The sequence below is a fragment of the Stigmatopora argus genome, chromosome 11, assembly GCF_051989625.1.
Source record: "Stigmatopora argus isolate UIUO_Sarg chromosome 11, RoL_Sarg_1.0, whole genome shotgun sequence".
NCBI classification, from domain to species: domain Eukaryota; kingdom Metazoa; phylum Chordata; class Actinopteri; order Syngnathiformes; family Syngnathidae; genus Stigmatopora; species Stigmatopora argus.
Genome location: NC_135397.1, coordinates 8,662,001 through 8,685,588, shown reverse-complemented (window position 1 = coordinate 8,685,588; position 23,588 = coordinate 8,662,001). Strand labels below are relative to the sequence as shown.

Sequence of the window (23,588 nt, the reverse complement as noted above, 5' to 3'; positions counted from 1 at the left end):
ACCACCAAGCAAATATGTTGCAAAAACAGAATGATGTTGTCTCGGTTTAATATGAATACTTTCTTAAACAAACAAAACAAAACACTCAGGTAAACTACCTGATATTTTGTTACTACATATTATCCTCCCCAAAACCAACAGAGAAATACATAGCTGCAACATGCATTGACTGAATATAATTTTGTAACAGAAAAACATCCTTTACTGGTCTCTGAAGGTGACAGTAGTTGCCCTTCAAATCCCTTGTCCGACAAATGAGGAAACCACTGTTCAAACAAGATATTATCAGTCGGTACTCTGACTCATCAGACTCATCTGACTTCATTTTCCTTGCTTTTATCACAGACAACACTTTCCCATGTGCACTATAGGCAGCCTTAAAAAGGGGGGTTATAGTGTTAGCCTTGGACAATATCTAAGGACTGTGTAATACAACAATATCCAGATCTCTATACCCTTGGGGGGTTGATTTTACAAAGCAAAACAGTTACAGAAACACAGTTCAAACATCTGTAGCCAATAAACCAAAAAAAAGAAAATGTAAATATTCTCCAATTTCTTTGGACTATGGAAATTTTGCATTAACTTTATTCTAGCAAAAAGTCGATACACGATTTACTTGCGAGGGCCTCACAAAAACCTGCAGCGGGCTGAATCTGGGCCCCGAGCCACCAGTTTGACACCCTTACCCTGAAGTGTTCTTAACTATTAGAAACACAAAAAGGAAGCATGTCGGGGAATGAAAACAAATCTAGAGAGTTGTATTCATCAATGAGTTGGATAAAGTGCACTCACATAGTTAAAGTTTTAAAGCATAGCCAAGAAAATATTGTGGAAAAATAACAGCAATACAAGGTCAAAATTATGTTTGAATTTGTAGCCGTCAGCTTCTTCATTCCCACCGTGATAATATTTTGCATGTCCGTTATGTCACCTTTGATTTCTGTTTAAATGTACATCACAATCCAACACGATTTCCCGCTGCGTTGTCAAACTGCCAACAATCACATTGCCGATTCTGTCAAGCAAGCACGTATGCACACGTGAATAAATATATATAAATGTGAGGGTGTGTGCGCATGAGTATTTGCAATGTGGTTAGCTCGTGACATACTAGATATAGAAGATTGGAGAAGATGTGGAGGTTTAGGATTTCACTCCACTAAATACAACTTCCCAAATGACCTTAAGCATTTGTTGGGGTTGTGTTTGTGCACGAGAGCTAGGGGAAGAGAGAGACGCCACTGTAATGGGCCGGCTCAGTTTGTTTGCACAGCCACCCTGCAGACCCTGCAAGACTACAGATTAAATCAGAGAGGATGTGGTTTCACTTAACGCTTCAGTCTTTGCTAGGATATGAGGGGACTTATAGTAGGTAACATGTGTCCGCATGCACGCGTGGCTTTCTTTGTTTGGTTTCTTTATATTATCTTGCTTTCATACCTGCATGAAGGTTTATCAGTAGTTTATCACTCGTAGTTGTCCAATCCATTTGAACTGCGAGGGTTGACAAACGTTCATTTGCTCCTAATGGCAGTCATATGAGCCAGTTTATTTTAGGTCATCCAGGAAAGAAGGTAAAATACCTCGAGATAACGAAGCAAGGAGACAACTATTAGTAATCATATTGTTGAAACAGCAGCATATAGTTAGGTGTGGCCTATTTATATATTTTTTTCTTAAATTTGGGGAAATTTGGCTGCTATGCTTTTATAATCAGGAAATTACTGTACTTACAAAAAACATATACATACTTGGATAACTATGCCATGTATTTATGGATAATGCGTTAATGGCTTTAGAAAATTGCCTTCCTCCACAACAGAAACCCAGATAAGCAGAGGAAAAAAGGACGATAAATGAGTTACCCGACCTCATAACTTTTCCATAAACAGAAAAAATGCACATTGGTGCGCCCAATTTGATCTTTCTTAAAGTCTGTTGAAGAATTTTGCATTCCTCCTCTAATTATCCACAGCAACAATGAAAATGGCAGTAATTGGGTGAAAACTAGAGTCAACACAAAGGTCAAAAGTTAAAGACTGAGATAGACCCCCTTGACACAAGAGCAATAAAAGGGCTTAAAGATAGGCATGCTCTGACAGACATTACTTAATTTATTTTACTAGTCCATTGAATGGTTGAAAGTTGGACATAGATGAGAGGTAAGGAAAGATATGCCAATGGTCCAGAGAACTACTACACGTTGATGTTAGTTTTCCATTTCAGCTTAGATGAAAATCACTCTGGCGTCAGTGACCATCATTTCACTGAAGGAAATGTGGTTACTTTGTGCTCAACAGTTTGTAGCTTGCACGAGCAGCTGCTTGCACTAAACTTGCATATGCTTCTTCTTAAAAGAGACATTTTGATGAACAGACCCAGTGATTGTCTTCCAAAACTCCCATGGTGTCCTTCCTCCTGCTGGCCCAGCCTCCCTGCTTCTTCTTAAGTTACAGTTGTCTATCTTTAACATCTGCAAGGAAAATTAGACCCCTGAAAAGATTTGCAATCTTTCAGATTGGACACAGAACCCCACTGCCTTTCATAGTAAATGACCTATATCAGTGTAAATATATATCTTTCCTATATTCTCCATTGCGAGCTTTTGCCCTCGGTGGGCGTTCATTATGAAAAAATCTTGAATTTCAGCACAGGAACTATTACCATAAAGACTTCAAGGTGGAAATCGAGTGCGGAGGCCATTTTGCTTCTTCAATGGGATGTAATGAAGGCCATTGAGCAATCCCTGGACAGGAAACCAGGGGCCGTTGGGGGTCGTTGACAGGCGTCACAGATTCCCTTTTCCAGTCACTGTAGAGAAATCAGAGCCCTTCAGATGACAATTCAGCATCTCCTCATGACAGACATTCATGGGGTTTAACAAATTTGTTGTTTTTTTACCTCTCCATAGAAGCACATACTTAACTATTCTTTTGAGCAATTAAAAAAAGAAGAAAGAAACTTTGCATTTGCCTAAATGGACATTTTGGGTTATGTAGCCTACAATTTTAACATTTTGGGACAGAACTGAGGCCTGCATTTTCTTAAAAAAAATAATTTTCCTCATTCATTCATTTTCTGTACCGCATATCCTCACAAGGGTTGTACCCAGAGAAAACCCACACAGGCATGAGAAGATAAAAACTCCTGCTAGCCACTCCTTCTGCCACGCTGCCTATATATATTTTTTTCACCATTAATTAATTTTGTATATTTTTTTATACGGGAATACAAATCTAAATTAATATAATGGTAAAGGTTTGTCGACTGGGGTGGTTAGCTTTGAATGCTCTCTTGTGTTACATAAATGAGTGACTATAAAGGGTTAAATGTTGCATACACAAGAATGCCTGTTGTCACAGACATGCTCAAACTTAGCACAGATGGAGCAAGATGGTGTTCGGTTGGAGGCAGGAAAAAAACGGCAAATGTGCGTCACACTGAGACAAACAAGAGGATTTGGTGAAGACAAGTGAAAGCAAACAGGCAAAGTATCGATTGCATAAAGCGCCTTCATTTATGCCATAAGGAATTACACTTATTAACAAAACTTTTATTTGGAGACACTATGTTCTGTTGTCCTCCAACCATCCTTACTGTTTAACCAAAGTATGTTGAAGTAAAAGTAAAATGTTTCCCCAATTTCAGACCACCCACTCAACTTGAACTGCAAATCAAAATAAGACTGGATTCAAACTGCTTTTGAGAGATAAATGTGCAGTTTCAAAAGCAGACTTGCTATGTCAACAGGGACTGATATGGTGGACCTGTCTTAATGTCTGTTGCAACAAAAACAGGACACCAGACAATTATCTGAACTTGAAAGGCATTTCAGGATAAAACCGCTGACTGAGGGCCTGAATCCTGAACAGACAATGACATCAATAGTCATGACTTGTACATAAAATGGAGCGAGCCATTTTATCAAATGCTATATCATTTTTTACCTTCAAAGTTTCATTATCAGGAACTAAAATTCGAATAACTAAAAAAAATCATACATCCACTTGCCGTTTTCCTGAATATCCACGCAGAGAATCCCACGATTGGGGATATCCCTATAAAGATTAACATTCAATTTAGCTAATTTCATACATATTTTATATTTCTACAGCTAAAACTTGGCACGCAATATTTTAAGAATTTCCGTAATACTAATTTATTTAAGTACTAACATTCAAGCATCAGCCAGTATCTTAGATACAGGCCTATTTTTACCCAGTATCCTGAATATTAGTATATCTTGAAATATGTCCCTTGATTGAGCTTCTTCCATTGATTACTCAGGTGAGCAAGTAATGTGCAGTGTGGATATTTTTTTTATTTCCAATAAAACATTGAAAAACATTTAAATCGGTTGTCTTACAATACAAAATAGAGTATATAACACTCAAGCATATTATAGTATAGCTCTGAGAACATGTGCTAGCTTAAATAATAGTCCTAATATACATGCATGCACTTACACACATACACAGAGCAGCTGGCTGAAAGCTGTACACCTCAAACGCTGATAGACCCCCATTACTTTAATATGAAAATTACAACCACATGAAATTTCTCCCATGGTTGAAACATACAGCAGCTGGAAACCGCACTGTATGGCAGCCTGTCGATCCAGTTCTGTTTTTTTTCTCTCTCCCCTCCTCCTGCAACTCTCGATCAGGCACTTCAAGGTCTGCCAACCATAACACAGTTGGCAGTGCAACACCCCCCCCCCCCCCCCCCCCCCCGATCAGTGCCGTGGACGATAATGTTGTTTCTCTCTTTTTTTCTTGTTTTTTTTCCAACATCAGTTTATTTAGCTTTTTCGTCTCTTTTCCGAATGGAAATTTTGAGGTTGACTGGTGTTGCCTGTTCTGAGCTAACAGTTGTGCACACAAAGGGTAAGATGAGGGATGGGCAGAGGTTTGGAAAGAGACACTGAGAAGTCACAGGGGGAAATTCAATTTGAACTAGCATTGGGGGTGGAGGGATGTGTTCAAAAAGCTTCCACATGTTCTCTATTTCAGTTGGGGTTTGATTCAAATGGAGCAAGGCGAGCATTGGCTCAAAACTCTCACACACAAGCACTGACAAATACACTAAAACACGTTTTCTCTATTAACTGTCCTTGTCTATCAAACACTCATATGAGCTATAAAGCAATACGGTATGGACGACTTCTCTTTACAACTCTACTGAATATTTTGGATATTCTAACCTATGTTCGAGAATTATTTTTACAGCCACTCACATTTTTAAAAATGAATACTACTGCATTCAGTCTTTGGGAAAGAGGTAGAACTAAGATTTTTGTTGTTTTTGCAGTCAGGTCAGGCAGAAACCAGTGGATTTCTGTGTTGCCTCAAAAATGTTGAAAATATTTGCGTATCGTTGTTTGTAGTTTCCTGTTTGTGCACTCATTTGCTTAGTACATATACCGTGAAGTAGCAAAGTTTGACTCGCAATTTTTGGTGCAATGTTGAAACCTTTACCTATGTATCATATACTTTACATAGCTATATAGGATGTTGTGGTTTTCATTAGCTCCCCACTTGGGTCTGGTATAAATGTGCCATAAATATTTTGTTTCTGAAAGGACTCTGTTGCTGATGTAATGTTTATGACTAAACCGCTATACTAATGAGTGGAAATGCCAATGACAGTTGCAAATCAAATTAAATAAAAGCGTTGCACCATTTCTCTCAGTAATTGTCAAACAAATGTTTAGTTTCTCACTCCTGGTAAAAGACGTTGTCATGGAAACGAACATATTGCAGATAAACACAGGACGCAAAGCCCTCCTCAGTTTGTTCTGCTCCAAACATGAAAGTACTTTCATGCTGGTGGAATGCGGCAATGTGTATATATCTGTGTCGATGTGTGTGAGTTTGTATATGACTGTCTAAAGAACACACAGTGTCTGTTTATCCTCATCCATGCACGTCATCACTATTGCTCAACCTTGAATAATTAGTTATACCACTGCATTATATTCCAGAAAGCAATTTCATTGTTGTAAAACTCTGTAGGAAAATACCGTATCTCAGAATGTATACATTACAGCAATTACAGTCTTGCCGTAAGATGTCATTGTTACATGTTACAAAATACAACAAATTGGATGAATAACTTGCTCTTCTGCACTTTGTAATGGATGTTTTGAATGCTAACCCCAGCAAAGGCGAACCTACCAAACCATAAAATTCTTCTTAACTAAACTTCAATATCACAAATCCACAAAGCTACATTTATCCACTGATCTTTACCATCCCATTCATTTTAGACACCAAATTTTATTGACAGCCTCTGCATTTAAAAACAAAAGACATTAAAGATTATTTAAAACACAATAGACTGCCTCAACTATTAAATCGTTCTTGTGTTGAAACAATGTGCAAAACATGGACGTCCAGTCTAGACATACTGTAAAAAGCTTGCATGTGATTGTGATTATGCACCTAATCTCACAGAAATAGCCAAAGATCACCACTAAATTACTTGAACTATAGCCCGTGGTAGCTATTCACAGACATGCAAGAACAGAGTTTGTTGACCACCCAAGAAAAAGTGTGGAACAATAGATTATGTACTGGGTCTTAGTACTGTACATCGATCAGATCCATAGCCGCTCCCTAGGCGCTCATACACTGTTTAAACACATGCACACCCATTTAAATTGAGCTAATCTTCCCTCGCGAGAAGTTAACAGCAGCGCACATGTGGCTGAAAGACTGTAAAAGAAACTTCCATAGGAACACCTCACTCAATCCAGTAGAATTCTTTCAACACCTCATCAACAACATTTGCAAAACAGTCACCCGTGTTTTGTGGATTAATTTAAACTTTACTGCAGCACAGTGCAAGAACACAGGCTGAGCAGGAGCGTCATAGAATCAAACATTTGGATGCTTTATCGGTCTAAATTTGGCAGTTGGGCTGTCTGGCTCTGATGTTTGTTAACATTGCTATGGAAATGTTGGACATAACAATTATTATCATAACGGGAGTCGTGATGAGGGAATTTCCACTGGAAGAGAGCATGTGTTCTGAGAAGGAAACGCAAGTAAAGATTGGGAAAATAGTGATAGCACATACACAGTCCCCTATTTTCAACGATAATTAAGTCTAATCTATGTGAAGACTAAAAAAAAAAACGTAAAAGGGCACATATGCATTATTGTAGTGATCCCATAAGAGTAACTAGCGTTCTGTATATAATCATTTTTCCATATGTTCAACTCATACTTTGTGGATTTTGGCATTGTGAGCTTTGAATGATTATTAACTTGAGGACAATTTCCCGCTTCACATACTGAACTTCTCTATACATCTTGGAGCTTTGAAAGGCTGGCCTTGAAGTCATGTAGGCATATTTTTCCGCGGCCTCCTCATATGTGCTGTGAAGGCCCATATTTCAGTTCCATTGCCATTCATCCCACCAGTCTTAATGGATTGGATGTCTAGTCCCGTCTATGACAGGCAATGAGGTAAATGAGTGCCGTGTATAGGTTAGAAGAAAAAAAAACTTAATTCAAAGGCTAATATGAATGATCACTGTGCAGGTATACACATGTTTTAGACCCATATTGTACATTAATATAATATATACCTATATAATACTAAAGAGCTGGCAGACCTGCTTAAGTATCTGCTCTGCTTCCTGGAGGTTGAGTAATAGCTTGAGAACTGCATTCAAGGAGAAAATAATACCAAAACCATTGTTCTCTTTTATTATGTATCATATTTTTGCCTGCTGATGATGACCGCAATCGCTCCCTCCCTCCTGGACACACGCGTGAACGCACACATCCTGCAATCAAGGGAAAGAAGGAAGGATTAGTTGGACATGAACTATGATTAATGAGAAAAATAAAATCGTCCGCCAAACAAAGCATTTACTTGGCATGTCGGCCCTGCTTTGAAGGAGGCTCCACTTTCTTGTTCTTCTTGTGGGCACTCTGCAAGCAAACGCACACGAAGCAGAAAGTGCACAATGTGCGCAGCTCCACGGTCGTCCAAACACACTTGCCCGCACTAAATACATTTTTCCATCTGTGGCCTGCCTTTCACTCTGACTGAGGACCTATAAATCAATGAGTGGAAGAAAGAGGAACCCTGGGCTTGTGTGTAAGTGCAGTATAAAGTGGCAGTGTGTGCAGATGTGTGTGTCTATATGTTTGGGAATGATTTAAAGTGAACTCGAGAGCCCCCTGGAAGAAACTAAGGGCAGACATTTATTCATCACTTTACAGGCCTCTGTTGGAGAAACTCAAATATACAAAAACACATCCCGCTGCACTGCCTGGCAACAACATGCCTCTTATTGCATTTATACGGTGGCCGGGAAGAGTCAGGCAGTTCAGTTCTCGCTCCAATTACTTTGACAAAATTAAAAACATAAACCCCAAAAGCTGAAACACCACAAGTGGACTGACAATGGAAATTTACCTACAATGGAAAAAGTTTTAGACTGGTATAGATATCACTTTGTGACCCTCTTTTCCTTGGATTTTGTCATTCAGTCACAATCGTTGTATTGCACCAGCCACTAATGATATCACGTTGCTAAGAAATCTAACGTATGCTTGTTTCTTTAACAGCAATTCCAGTACTAAAACACAGCAAATGAAGGAACGAGCATATGCTGGATTTCTTAGCAGCCCACAAGATATGGTTGTACGACTTCACCCGCTAAGGTTAGCCATTCAGACGCAAGCGTGCGCTTTCCTTCGTTGTGCAAACACCCCTGCACACACGTACTTCTGACCGGTTAATACAAGTGCAACAAACTTTTCCACCTCTTGATTGGCAATGCATTGGGAATTTGGAAATCGCCTGACACTTCCCGTACATTTGTGATTGAAACAAAAGCCATGTAGAACTAGAGTCTGAAAAGCAACATTTTCTCTCCTGTTTCGTATATCTATTACAGTGATGTGGAAAGCGTAAAACGACTGATTTGCATGTATGGCAGGATTTTCCCATCCTATGGAACGTCAGGCAGCTGGCTGGATTATGGCCAAGTCAAACCTATGGCCAGTAGAAAGAGAGCAGCCCAGCACTGGGATCTCAGTTCCTATTATACTTATCACTGGGCAAGCAAGAAGGAAACCTGATGAGATGCCTTGGCTGTCTAAAATGAATAGAACTGGCAAAGCAGGATGAATGGTCTCACAAGAAAGACACGGTCCAAAAAAGTTCTTCAACCAACTCCTTTCTGTCTTCTTCTCTACCATGGTCCTCTTTCAAGAGAATGTCCAGACAAACTGGCAGGGAAGCTGCACATCACCCTCGGGAGCCATTTTCTGTCTCTGGAATGCTCGCTTGTCGTGTGGGGATGAGTGCAGTGATGTCACGCACTGGCACACTAATGCTGTGTCAGGAAAGAGGGGCAAGAAGAGAGAAGGGGGTGCGGAAGGCAGAGGGAAGAAGAGAGGGAATTGCTGAAACGCCACTTTTTTCCCTCCTTCCCACCACACTGTAAATTACTATGCCGGTTCCTTGATGGAAAACATTTGGGGGGCAGCAAAGAGGGGGCCTCCGAGACCCTGGAAATGCGAGAGCCGTGCTCTGTCAAGGTGGGGGAGGTTCTGGTTTTGGTGTTCTCGCAGTTAAAAGGGCTGAGGTCCCAGTAGACGAAGCCGAGGCGGAGAGAGAGCAGATGAGCCCGGCTGCTTCTAATAAAGTTTCTACAAGCTCTATATTTTATGGAAAAATCAGAGGCAGTATAAACAGGCTGGCTTTGCACACTCTTCTGGAGATAATTAGGTCAGAATAGTCCAATTTCTACCATCTAATGTTGACTGTTTCTTGAAGTGGGACATGCTGCAATCTTCAAAATAATCCTAGGGTATTTTTTAACAACCCAATAGCCAGCTAATGCGTACAATCCATTTATAAAAGTGATAGAACTTTGATGTTTTTGTGAAACAAATTACCCTTTTTTCCAGTATTTTTTTGTAACCACAAGGCAACGCCTCATTGATCTCATCATTAACACATCATTGATGTTGGCCAGTAGTCACTAAATACACATTTATATTTGTATTTCCCAAACAACAACCAGCAAAATTAATTTGATCTATATATATTACAATGCTATTATGTTGCATTGCATTGTTTACTATAACATCATCCATTTTAAGGCTTTATTTCACCAGGTGTAAAAGTGAAAGAAAAATAAACTACTTGAGCACCAGTCCACTCACGACGCCTTAGGACAGTTACTCAAAGAAAGGCCCGCAGGCCTTATTTAGTTTGCAAAATCATTTTATGCGGCCTAAAAAACTAAATCATGTGCATTGAGTTTTTGCAGAAATACAAAATAATGGCTAAGTTATAATGTTAAGATGCTGCAAGAACCGTTGCATATGCATATTTTTCATTCATTATCGGTACCACGTATCCTCACTAGGGTTGCTGGGGTGCTGGAGACTGTCCCAGCCAACTATGGGCACAAGGCGGGGGACACCCTGAATTAGTGGCCAGCAAATTGCAAGGCACAGGAGACAGACAACCACTCGCGCTCACACTCATACCTCGAGGCAATTTAGAGTGTGTAACTAGGCTACCGTGCATGTTTAGGGGATGTGGAAGGAAACCGGAGTACCCGGAGAAAGCCCACGCAAGCCAGAGGAGAATATGCAAACCCCACACAGGAAGGTCCTGATTTGGTATGCCTCCCAATCTTTCCCTGCAAGTGTTTTCCAGTCAAAAGTATGAGCTCAGAATTTAACTTTACACAGCAAAAGAATAGGATGCTCATAATGAGTCTCGGTTGCATAGGTCATGTTAGAAAAAAAGTTCAAGGGTTGTGTGGATCGCCCGCATACACACCTAAATTTAAGCCTTTCCCAGAGGCCAAACCCAACAAAGACTGGGGGAAAAAGGCCTCTGCTTTGGTCCGCTGTGCCGGAATAGTGCTGTTAGTGTGAAAATCAACAGGAAACACATGTGGAGGGCTCCATACAGAGAGGAATAGAAATGCAATGGAGCAGCCAGGAACCAGGCTCAGACCTAAAGTGACACTGCTTGTTCCCACTGACACTTCCTTATCCGCCACAAGGGCAAAGGTCGGGCCAGTTGGATACACCGAGCTGCTATCAGTGCTGAGCTCAGCTGCAGGAAGTGGCCTGGCACAGCCCGATGGATGGAAACTGAATCATTTCTCCAACTGGAAAGAGCCGTCTGTGGTATTGTCATACAATATTTATGTAACGACCACAGTGGATAGTTACCGTTGGTATTGGGAATCGCCATCTGATTGAAGGCGGGAAAAACGAACTTGGTGGAAATATACATTTTTGAGTCCGTTTTGATTCCAGCCCACTGCAATGGTCATAAGTTTGGGGTAGAAAATAAAATGACTGTGGCCTTTAAGTGGTTGACTGGTATACTTTTCTCTTACACTGCAACCCGATTGAAAGCCACAGGCATCATGTGTCGTTACGTTTACTCAGCTGCCAGCAAAAAAGTTCTGCAAGAAGACTATGAAGTCTTTCTACTGTGAATTTAAATGAGTTTGTCACAAGTAGACGTCCAATCCTTTTGGACTGCAAGGCTGACAACCTCACAGTTCCAATGGATTGGGCGATTAGTGTTGTTAATGGCAGCCAATGATTTAAAAGATTTTACATAATAATTGTAGTAATTCTATCACAGCAATGGGCTATGCAATATGCCGTCATCTGATTGGTCTACTGTCATACATTTCGGCTTCTGATTCCTCTATGCTATATTCATTGTGTTATAGTGAGTCTAAAACACAGTCGGAAAACACACTTTTCAACAGTTTACCCAAAGAAAGACTTTTTGTAAATGGTAAAAAAAAAAGATTTATTAAGAAAACTGAACTTGTGTCATTTTACTTCAATTAGGAGGATACACACTCCGAAATAATCATTAACTCTACTATGTAACCTAACCTTAACCCATTTTGTAATGTTGGTGAAAATTCACACAAGCATAAAAAAGAACATAGACACAGGAAATAGTAAACTTAACAGCAGTTGGATATTCCTTTCAAGCTTGGCCAAAGGCTTATTCATTGGTTTTCAAGGTATTTATACTGTCGTCAACAGTAATTTTGAGGACAAAACAGCTCCAGAATCCACAGTGTAGCTGTTCCAAAAGATTGTCAGGTATGAGGCAATATTGTTCTTACATAACAGCCCCTAGTTGAATTCAGTTCTTGTCAAAGTTTATTTAACTTGATTTCCTTAAATAGGAACCGTATTGCATTGCGTAACTCCTCAATGGACCTAAGGAGGGGATGATAGAAAAAAGGTGGGCTTCAAATTGGGTTATAAAAGGTGTACTTCATTATCTCATAATACTTCATACCATTGACCATCTCACTTCAGGAAGAAAGGGGGTTACCATTAAACTAGGAAAATGACTTCAAATTATCGACACATAGACACAATATGACATTAAATTGCAAGTAATTTTGTGATTACATTGTCAATTATTTTCCTTTTGCTCTCATTTTCTGTCACACAGTTTTGTGTTGGAGAGAAAAATAGTGAGTAAATATTTTGATGATAACTTAGGGACTTTGCGTTCCTTACCTTCCCACGCCTGCATGTATTACAGAACGCTTTTGCAGATTTTTGGCTGCACAAAGCATGTGGTCAGTTCATCCAAAATAAATGTGCAGTTCCATTTCTATGAGACAAAACCCCAGGAATCAGTCTGATGAGTTCTTCAGGGGGATTTTTAATAACTTGCTGGGGAAGTCACACACTTTGCAGACACAGCAACTGTTGGGTCATTAGAAAAGGTGCACCGACATTTCCACATGGATTTGTTTCTTGATCCCTAAAGCGGCATTCCTCAATCTGACTTGACCACACTCTTAACGCAAACAAACAGGTGCCTAGAGGGGGCAGTGTGAGAATATCCGTTAGTGTGACGACAATGGTGAGAGAAGACTCGCACCAAAGCCTTCATGTATACTTTTCAAGGTCAAAATCATTCTCCCACGCATCGTGTCTGGTGAATAGCCTTCTGTGTGGCAGGTCGGCCACTTGGTTGGCACTTCCGAATGCCGGTGCGATTTCACGGGGATATTGTGGGGAGATTCCAGAGTTGTCACCGTCATATTTCAAGATTCCCAAGTTATATAGTCCTGTCAATTTGATAACACAGTGTGTCGGCCTCACCCTCGCGACCTTTGTGAAGATAAGCAGCTCAGGAAATTAATGAATCATTGAATATTTTCCTTTTTTGTTTTTCAAATGTGTGTAATGTCTTTGTCCGTTCTAGAACCATGCACAGATGTTGTTCAACGACCTGATCCTAAAAATGATCACTCTTTGGAGATGGAAGGTGATGAGCGGTGAAAACCATGTCTACCGTGAGATCGTCCTCAAGGGTCTACATTTCGGGTGAAGAAGGTTTGCTGGGGCTTTTTGGTGGCGTGTCACGAAACATGCTCAAACCAAATGCCAACATGAAAAAAAAACTATTTTCTCTTTCTCAACATCTGCAGACACTCACAGTTTCCACGTTCTGGCTTGATGAGCAACAACACATGTTGAGTCTGAGAGAACACTTATACAAGCCCAAATCCACAGACGCAATGACCAGACCCTTGTGTTTACGCAAACTATCATCAAGGTATGATGTTCTTGCCAGAGTAGAATCAGTAAAAAGACGTCTTTCTTGGCCTAAGTAACTTTACTTTTTGTGGATACAGGAAATGACAGTACTTTTTAAAACCGCCACAGTCTGCAGCTTTCGCCTTCAGCCACTGAGTGAATCAATAACAGCCAGGCGCATGCTGTTCGAAGGCCAGCAGTCACACAATTGCATGACTACAAGTTGGGAAACAGCCTCAGAAATTAAGGTTCGTTCACAACTTTTGACCGTTGGTCGTATTGCACATATGAACCAATCGAGGTAAGTGCATTCAAAGTCAGACAGAGGTCAGACGTGTGACTTGTGATGACTGTGGGAATGTTCCTCCAGAGATCAGAACAACTGGAATTGCAATAGTCACAGGACCAAACAGGACAGCTGTAGGGTAGACATGGGAGAGCAAGTGATCCTGGGAACTGAAGCTCTAACACAAGGACACACACAGACATGTCCAGGCGCACTAGCGGCTTAGACATGACGCTTCATCTGGGAGTGCATGTGGTGGTGGGCAGTCAGTGGAGGTCCTCATAACTCCAAACTGCCCACAGCAGTAGAGTCAAATGTCAGTTGTGTCACCGCTGCCATTCACTTAACTCTGTAACCAAACCTCCTCTCTGGGGGCTGTTGGGCAACCGCTGCGTTTTTGTCTGGTCTAGGATCATGGACAGATGTTGTGTGCATTGGTGTGTTTTAAAACCAAAAAGTGTAGTAGTATCCCAGCTTTGCAGAGCAGAGGGGTAAAATATACAGCAGGCCTGATTTCACGACACGCTTTGGCGCTTAAATTGAGTTACACTGACCAGAACACATTTACCACACGTATACGGGTCATTTTCACATAATTCAGCAAATAACGGTAAAGATATGGCCCTGGACTTTCCCTTTATGTGTTACAAAGTTATAAAAATTAATTACTACTGCTTTGTTTGCCACATATTATACTACATTTGGCACCAATTTTAAGAGAAATCTATTTGAGACACAAATACATTGAGAGCCAGTTTATGTTGAATTTGTCCACTCCGTTAGATGTCCAGAATCTAGTGTCACAGTTTATAGGAATGAAAAGTCGGGTTATGATTTATTTGTTTGTCTCTATTTAGAATGTGTTGTTTAGATTTGTTTCAATAGTATTTTCACTCAAGTTGTCTTTGAGAAAAATGCAAAAGAATTGCAACTGCAAACAGTTTTACTGATGTACCTTTCATATCAGTTAGTGTGTCTTTACCGTTATCACATGAGAAATACACCAAAAAATTCACAGTAAATACACCAGGTGGCTGGTGTGGGAGAAGTACCAGGATGTTGTCAGCCATATTGTCAACGCCAGCTAAGCAGAAGCCATGAGAATGAAACTAAAACCAAGGTAAGGACCATACCTGTGAAATGTCGTAACAATTCCATGTCTTTACCGATGTCCTAAAAACTTGGTGAACATAATTACTTTGCTTTTTAATGAACTGGGCATGGTGTATGCATGCAGAACACTATCATTTACTGAGTGCCAAGAAATACCATCTACCAATGTCAAAGGCTGAGGTGGAATGTTGTGTCTTTACCGTTAATAAATTTTGTCTTTACCGTTATAACGGGAAAGACGTATCATATAACGGGAAAGACTAAGTAGAAAAGGTGTATACAATAGATATGTAGAGATGAAATACATATTTTTAAATATACAACAGATATGTAGAGATGACGCTAACATGTTATGCTATGTTTATGTGTATACTAATTCCTGCTTTGATTTGTAAAATTTCCAGAACATGAATCCATTTAAGAAAAAAGGCGGTAAGCCACCTGCGAAAAAATCTAATGCTGCAGCGATGCGCAAATGCAGGGAGAAGATTAAAAATGACCCTGGAGCCTATCACAAATATTTAGAGAAAGAAAGGGAACGATATCAGAAAAGAAAGGCACAAGGAAAGATTCCAAATATTCACAAGCTTTCAGAGAGGGAGCAAAGGCAACTGAGAAGAAAATGGAAGCTCAACCAACGAAAGCAAAGGAGCAAGAAATTCCAACAACTGGAAGAGGATCTGCCAAGCACTCCCCCACCTAGCCCAGATGCTGATGAATTTGGTGAACCACAACCAGGACCATCGCAACCATCAACACAAAAGAAAGCTGGCAGGAGAAAGACGCAAGCCCGGGACCGCAAAGCATACAGAACAATTACCAAGAATAATGCTCAGATCAAGCAATATCAAACTGAAATACGGAAATTGAAAAGAAAGATCAGCAGAATGCAGAATGCTCAGCAGTTGAGTGTTAACGTGATCAGCGATTCTCCAGCATCGAAGGCATATTCCCTCCTTTCCAGCGGGAATAACAACAGGATAAGGAAGGAGCTAACATTCTGCTATGCTATCAAAGATGATCTCAAAGCAAAGGTACTAGCCAGCAAAAAGCGACAAAATGAAAGAAAGGCTATACACGCTGCAGTTGTTGGTCCCATTCTACAAAAGTACAGATTGATCAACAAGGCGAAAGATGATTTGCAGCTGACCAGGCATGGTATAACTAGAAATGTCAACTGTAAATCCCTCTTGCAGCACTCCCGTCAGACACGAAATTATGACTACAGTAAAACTGTGTCTGGGCATGTCAAGAAATTTTTCCTCGAGGACATCAATAGTACCCCTGCAGCTGGCAAAAAAGACACCAAGACAGTGCATAAAGACAAAAGGCAGAAGAGATATCTCAATGACACTTTGCAAAATTTGTATGTCAAGTTCAAGGCTCAAAACCCAGATTTGAAGCTTAGTTATGTGGGGTTCACCAGACGGAAACCGTTTTATTGTGTGCACCCAGATGTGACCGGAAGACGGGAAAGACCAATCCATATTTTTTAAATTTTAATTAATTATGTTTTCATTAAAGTTCCAGCTAAGATATTTCCAGGCAGTGCTAGTGTTGCTAATTAGAGATAATCAGAATGCTTGAATTGCATTTTGTAAATTATTCATTTTCTGAAAGTGTCTTTACCGTTATTTGCTGAATTATGTGAAAATGACCCATACACACAAACACAGGCCTAAAAACAGACACGTACACACAAGACGTAATACATACGAGAACATTTTTTTGTATAAAGCCTAGCCTCGTTGTTTTCCCCAAATTTCCCCTGACTGACATTTGAATATTCAGAGACCCAAAAAGCACATAATCATAAGAAATAAAATAAAAAAAGGTTCAAATATATATATATATATATATATATATATATATATATATATATATATATATATATATATAACATTACAAGCTATTTACATAATTCCAATCAACTGATGACACTTTTAAGACACCAGATTTTCATTGGTTGGAATGAAAATCTGCACCCAATGCGGCCCCGATTTGGACACACGTCTTACAAGATTGATTGCTTTCTAGAAAGTACAAATGATTAGTTTTTCTTGCTTGAAAAACATAGCGTGCTGTCCATTCAGCCATCACTGATTCACTGAAAAAGCAACAGTTGCAGAACAATCAGACAGAACCTGTAAAAATTCCTGGAAATGGATATTAAACTGTGAATGCCGCACGCACTCCTAAATTATTCAGATTACCTCGCACCATAAAACCTAAGCATGCATGGCATAACATTTTTGTATTAATGCAGAAAATCAATTATCTATACACACTCAAATAAAAGTTCCCATACACTCCACACGAACATTCGTGAAAGAGCATGAAGCTATGTTACAATTCCCTGTGGATGAAATCTGTTTATTAGTCGCCAGTTGTCCGCTGGGTGGCTTTAAAACTGGCACTGGTTTGTTTTCCCCAGCGCTATGTACGGAAAAAAAGCCACCAATGACCTTTCCACCTCCCCACTTGGCACCAGACTCCCCTTGGCCTCAGATTGGCCTCCGTACTAAAGGCATGACATCTTGCTGTACTTAACTGTAATCGTGGTAAAGTTATTGGGAATTCAATAAAAATAACAGCCACTGATTTTTTTTACTACAATTATAGGGTTGAGTGTGCAGTGGATTTAGTTGGAATGAGGGATTGTAAAGTGTGTGGGTCTTGAGAAATAATGGGGGATGTAAAGACTGAGTCTCTCGTTTTGACCATAAAGTGACCACTAATGGACTAAACTAACATGGTTGTATGATTTGTGAGGGACTATAGGTCAACCCCAAAATTGTGCTCTGAATCCAAGATTCTTCCAATGCAATCATTTGTTTAATTCCATATGCTTCTCACTCTGAAAAACACACGTTTATTCCTCAACTGGGCTTTTAATTTACATGCAGCCACACATGATTTTCTGCGGCCTTCATCCATCAAAAATCTTTCTTCGCTTCTATAGTAGTAGATACTTGAATTGCGTTGAACTCTTTGACTGTCATTGACATTGATAGACATCCAATCATGTGACTCTTTTCATATTTCACTAGTAGATGTCTAATCCAGTTTAAATTTCAACGTGGCAGCGGATCGGCGTTTATTTATTTTCTGCCAAATCCCCTAGTGAAAATGGACTTGACGTCTGTTGCTGTCAATGGAGGTCAATGAGTTCATTTGGGCAGTTAAACAAATTTTCAAGATTTGTAACACCATTGCAAAAATAATACAATATGAAAATAATGGTCTGTAGAATAGAATAAACCTTTGCCGTAAATGGCATTCAGGTAAGTAATTGCAGCATCATCCTATCGCACTGCAATTCATTCAGCCTACAACATTTCACTGGGTAATTCCAACTCTTTTCCTTATTAGATTTGACAAGATGCCAGTAACTCTTTAGCAACCAGCTGTTTCTTATTTCAACTGGTCGCCCCTTGCATCCAATGGGAAATGCACACCCTATCTACAACGCAACCTAACCGTTGCAATCGACATGCATTAAGACTTGAATTTTGCGCCAATAAGGCTCACTGGTAATTTATTTCAATCCAGTTGATCTAGGATGGCTGGCATTAAGTGGTCATTTTTCCCTGACGATGACGGCAGGGAAGGCCGAATAAACAAAGGTTCATTTGCCTGAAGGTCACAATAAATTGGACTTCTAGCGACATCAATGGCAGCCAATGAGTTAAAATAACTGTGTAGCCAATGCAGTACTGTAGTTGTTTTAAAAAAAATGATTTTTATAAATGTGTTTTTCTGTTCCGTCCATTAAAAAGAGACTTTTCAAGTATAGGCCTGCTCCTTGTGTCATGCATGGCACTCAAGTATATGTCAAAAACATACTGTGAATGACATCACTGCTTATTAACAGAAAACCTCCTTGTAGGCTCTTTCCATGGACACTCTTAGATGTGGTGGTTAATTTTGGTTAACCATTCAATGCTTCGTGTTGAGGTTCTGCTCTGAATGAGTCTTTTCTGCATTGAAGCGAAAGTTAAACAAAATTAAGATCTATATAGGTGCCATATATTTGTCGATACATACTCTATTCTGTTTGCGCTAATTTTAGTCGAAAATAGATTTATATTTAAAACACACCACTAGTTCTGCTCGGGTACTTTTGTATTAAATTTGAGCTTCTATTAGATCATTTCATGCTTGATGTTGGAGATCCCAGTTGAACATTGAATTAAAAATAACTTTTAAAAAGTGTTTTTTGTTGTTGTTGTAAAATAGTTAATTTATGTTTATACTGCATGTCAATGTTAAAATGTTGTAATAATTGTTACTATTGAGGTTTTACAATGGGCACGGTTTGGAAACTATTCCACATACACTATTTTTTCTCCTATGGAAATTTGGCTTTGAAATGTACCCACATCAAAGTTTGACCAAAAATTATTGCGGTCGTTCTTTTGTCACAATACATCTGTTATGAAGTGGTAAATTCTTTTATGTTGAGTACAGATTTGCTTCATACTTCAATTCTTTAGTGTTTGATTTTATAACGACTCACATAATAGATCAGATACTTTTTTATTCACTTGTCGTAACTAATTGTATTGATAGAATTTTTTTTTAGCATGGAGATTTATAGCTTGACAAACTTTGTTTTTTAAACAAAACCTTACTCAGTGAATAAAACATTTTAAGATGTCTTACGCAAGAAAATGCACACTTAAACAACTTCCAACCCATTTCCTCCAGCAATTATATTTCACCCATTTCCCATTTTACTAGCACTCACTCTTGCACAGCTTTAGTGTCACATTAACAAACATAACCACAAAAAGCACCTTTGTTCTTGACCTATCGCAAGAGGGTGAAAGGTAAACACATTCTTTGAGGAGATATGAAAAAAGAGCTGGAGTGAATAAGAAGTGGGAGGAGAATGTGGAGTGGCAGGATGATGATAAGGTCTTACCCTAATTATCTGGTGGAGATATAGCCCGTTAGAGCATAGGAGACATGAAACACTTCTTGTTGGGTGTAATAATCTGGAGAGAGAGAATATAAGAACTTGATACATTTGGCTATCTTTAAATACAACTAATTCCCCCTCCCCTGACGGCATTAGACACCGAATTCATATTGACAGGAACGCATTGGACATCTAACGGCGTCAATGGCACTGAAAGTGGAGCATTAGCAGCCAGTGCTTCTAGTTTAAACACATTGTACTAACACTAACACTAGATTAGTGCGTGCAAGGGAAAAATAGAGTGGTATGGTTGTTATTAACACTCACACCCTGAGGACATTAATCACACAGTCACACAAGAACCAAACCCAAACTGTAAACTCCGCCAAGGTATCAGCAAGAGATGTGTGTGTGCGCGCGTGCTCGCTGACGTGTGTTGGGGTGACTAAGAGTTAATTGTGATAAGACTGACCACATTTCAGCCTTTGTTTGCATTAAGAGTAGACTGTCCTAGTTGTAATCCAGACCAGCTGAGATTTATCAGGCCGTGACAGCGTGCGAGCTTGCATGTGTTCATTTGGGTGACCTGACATCGTATTACCCTTGGACGCATCTACTGTTTATTTACATAGAAAAATCATCCACCGAAGATTTTCCATCGTTAGAATGTTTTCTTCTGCTGTGCTGTGACTGACTGTTTGGACTCTTTAAAAATACTGCCTTAAACCACTGTCTGAAATTAGAGAAGCTGTAGACTTGAAGTCAATAACTAATATATTCCTCTTGAAATGTGGGTGCTGCCTCAAATTTGAAATGAGCCAGTGGGAAACAGTTTAACCCTTTATATGGCAAGTGGCTATTTTTAGAAATTTAAAAAAATCTGCCTTAATAATACTTGGGTTCCACATACGTGGACATCATATTTTAGGTCATGTAGGCCTCCGCTCATGGGTTTGATCCTAGGTCACTCCGCACTGTGTGGAGTTTGCATGTTTTCCCCGGGCTTGCATGGGTTTTCTCTGGGTACACCGGATTCCTCCCACATCGCAAAAACATGCAGTATCGGCTTCATGGTCCTTGTGCTCTGCGATTGGCAGGACGCCAATTCAAGGTGTCCCTGGCCTGTTGCCCGAAGTCAGCTGGGATATGCTCCAGCACTCCTCGTGACCCTTGTGAGGATAAACAATTCAGAAAATGAATGAATGAATAAAAGTGAAATAAATAAAAAAATAAGTACCAATTCTTTTTACTCTTAACTCATCTCCTGCCGTTGACAATGACAGACGACCAATTCATTTAAACTGGGAAGACTAGCTCTGAACGCTCATGTTTCCGTGCCGAAAATGTTTGGCAGCCCATGATTTAAATGAGCCCAATATAAAGTGTGCGTGGGCTCTAAAGCTGTTGTGTTTTTTCCATTCCTGTACTTTCCCCATCTTTACACGCTCAGATGCTTTTTTCCTCCTCTCAAATAGTGATTGCTGTCTATTTTTCAATCGTTCCCTTTAGAATGGGAGATCATGATATATAACAGATGCGTTTGTGTGCTCTAAACTTTGCCAATGGACTTTCCGCTAAATCAGTTGTTGGATGTGCCAACGCGTATCAGTGGAAGACAACTAAAGTGTTGCTGTAGGTTTCATATGCCATCACCATAACAACAGCAAAGCTGCCCTCCTTGGAAGTCAGCGACCCCCTCACATTGCTTCAAAACAGGTCTCAACAAGCCTTCTTTCACTAACTAAGCCAGTCCTTTGGCAATCCCATAAAGGCCTCCATAACTGACTGTAGTCCTATCTAAACACTCCAAAATGTTTACCTCATGTGTTACCTCAGATCCACAGAGTCAACAAGACATATAGACATGTAGAACACTGACCACTAAAGAATTAAACTGACAGGCAGACCCAAAGGCAGCCAGCACTTGTCATTGGTCCATGTTTTCGGGCCAGCGCAGACCAATACACGCACACGTTTCCCAATTTGGCAATATGTTTGGCGTCTACCAATGAGGATTTTCAATCAGTCACGTAAGTTTCATAAAAATGTAACTTTGTGAATGCTCATTATGCCTTGTTAAAGAAACAACATATTGGGAACTAGAAGCCATAAAATGGAGGATGTTTTGATCATAAAGAGGCTGATTATTATTTGAGTCTTTGGCTGTAGTCCAAACAGGTAGTTGTCTGTACTTGAGGATTAGCTTTCTCTCCACCTTAAGCTTACTTTCAGCTTGTGGCTAACGAACACTCACAGATAAAACTGACGTCTTCATGTCAGGGCCTGTTAAGAAGTGTTGAAATCACGAATAGCACTTTTTGACACTAGGTGAAAAGAAGGTTTATTAGTAGATTCATTCACCACAGTCTCGCTTTTAACTCATCCGTTGCCATTGACAATGGCAGACATTATTTAAATTGCTTTGAATGGTTATGTTTCATTTCCATTGGCGGCGATATACATCCAATCTACTTTGACTGTCAAAATGAATTAGACCTCCATCGTCATCAATGGCAGCCAATGAGTTAATTCATGAAAGGCCATTAAACGCTTGGAACAGTACGAAGGTTATTCATCCGTTTCCTTAATTTCAAACGCTTTAATATAGCAAGTTTAAGTGTGTGGTTAAGGGTCATTTTTAGTCCAACTCCAACTTTTTAATGTTCTTCTTTTCATCTGGAAACCATCGCATTTTCCAGAACAAATCCCGTCAGGCCTTCCGACAGAAATACCTGAATTTAACAATACAAATGATTTTTCCCCAATTTATTTTGGAGGGCCTTGATGTAGAAAGGAGAGGACAAACAAAACGAATAATCCTCTGTGAGGCTCGAGCTCCCCCAGTGGGTGTGTTGAGGCGACTCCAAAACTGTCCCGATCTGTTAGTCATGTTCTTATCTGACATCCATTAAAGCATAATAGAGAGCAGATGCCCTGGAGATGGATAGCTTACCATAACACCCACCCGCACGTACACGTGCACATGGCTAAAACACACATCTGCAGCATCAATAGAACTACTAGGTCTAATTGCATAACACTTGCCTCGCTCGCTATGGAACACCAGCAACCGTGCCAGGATTTCCTAAATCAAGATTTTGAACTGATACCAGACTATGTGCACTCTCTCCAAGACGTTATCAAAAGGATGTGTCTAAGAAAAAAACAATCTTGGAGCACTGACTGGAGAAGGAAGAGGTCAAAGGCACATACTGAAAGTCATTCATAGTAGTGATGTCATATGGATGGGATTGAATAAAAATGTGAGCAACTTTTTCAAAAACACCTGTGGACACAGAGCTATTAGCCAGGAATAACTCTAGAAAAAAGAAAGGAAAACTTTGGGAAATTTGCTTTGTCACTGGAACTAAACGACCAGTCTGCCAAGAAAAACAGTCATCAAAGAAGGAAGCAAAAGAGAAACAGACAGAGTGGAAAGAATCAAACAGGGGGATAGGAAGAAGACCAGGGAAACAATGAAGAAACCAGTGTGAAATTGCAGTTTGCAGTCAGTGTGAGGTCAAGGCAAACAATTAAATCGACTTCCCTTTTGAAGCAATGTTGGTGATAATGCTAAAAGGTTGGAGGTGAAGGGCCAACTCAATGGGGAGAGGGTCGAAGCAGAAACCCGTAGCCAGGGAAACCAACGTTATTATGAGTACACTTTGTCCCCTGA

General features: G+C 39.9%; 1 protein-coding gene and 2 long non-coding RNA genes across 9 annotated transcripts in view; 2 read left to right on the top strand and 1 right to left on the bottom strand.

The window, feature by feature from the left end:
- LOC144085170 (uncharacterized) overlaps nucleotides 1-23,588 on the top strand; it is a 111,209-nt gene that overhangs the window by 65,691 nt on the left and 21,930 nt on the right. For 4 of the 6 annotated variants that reach the window (XR_013304042.1, XR_013304040.1, XR_013304039.1 and 1 more), the window contains 3 exons: nucleotides 13,255-13,385; nucleotides 13,481-13,608; nucleotides 13,688-13,837. This is a non-coding gene — a long non-coding RNA (uncharacterized LOC144085170). The remainder of the gene's footprint in view (nucleotides 1-13,254; nucleotides 13,386-13,480; nucleotides 13,609-13,687; nucleotides 13,838-23,588) is intronic. The other 2 variants (XR_013304041.1, XR_013304044.1) reach the window with 1 other exon arrangement.
- Nucleotides 32-23,498, bottom strand: LOC144085174 (uncharacterized). 2 transcript variants are annotated; one of them, XR_013304050.1, is made up of 3 exons: nucleotides 19,916-23,498; nucleotides 2,668-2,814; nucleotides 32-2,476 (listed from the first exon to the last, which is right to left on the bottom strand). It is a non-coding gene; the product is annotated as an uncharacterized LOC144085174 (long non-coding RNA). The 2 variants fall into 2 exon arrangements; XR_013304051.1 differs by lacking the exon at nucleotides 19,916-23,498 and adding an exon at nucleotides 7,341-7,462.
- Nucleotides 14,453-16,484, top strand: LOC144084798 (uncharacterized). The gene is made up of 2 exons (XM_077613563.1): nucleotides 14,453-14,995; nucleotides 15,393-16,484. The coding sequence occupies exon 2, from the start codon at nucleotides 15,396-15,398 to the stop codon at nucleotides 16,482-16,484; it is 1,089 nt and encodes a 362-aa protein (XP_077469689.1). The 5' UTR covers nucleotides 14,453-14,995; nucleotides 15,393-15,395.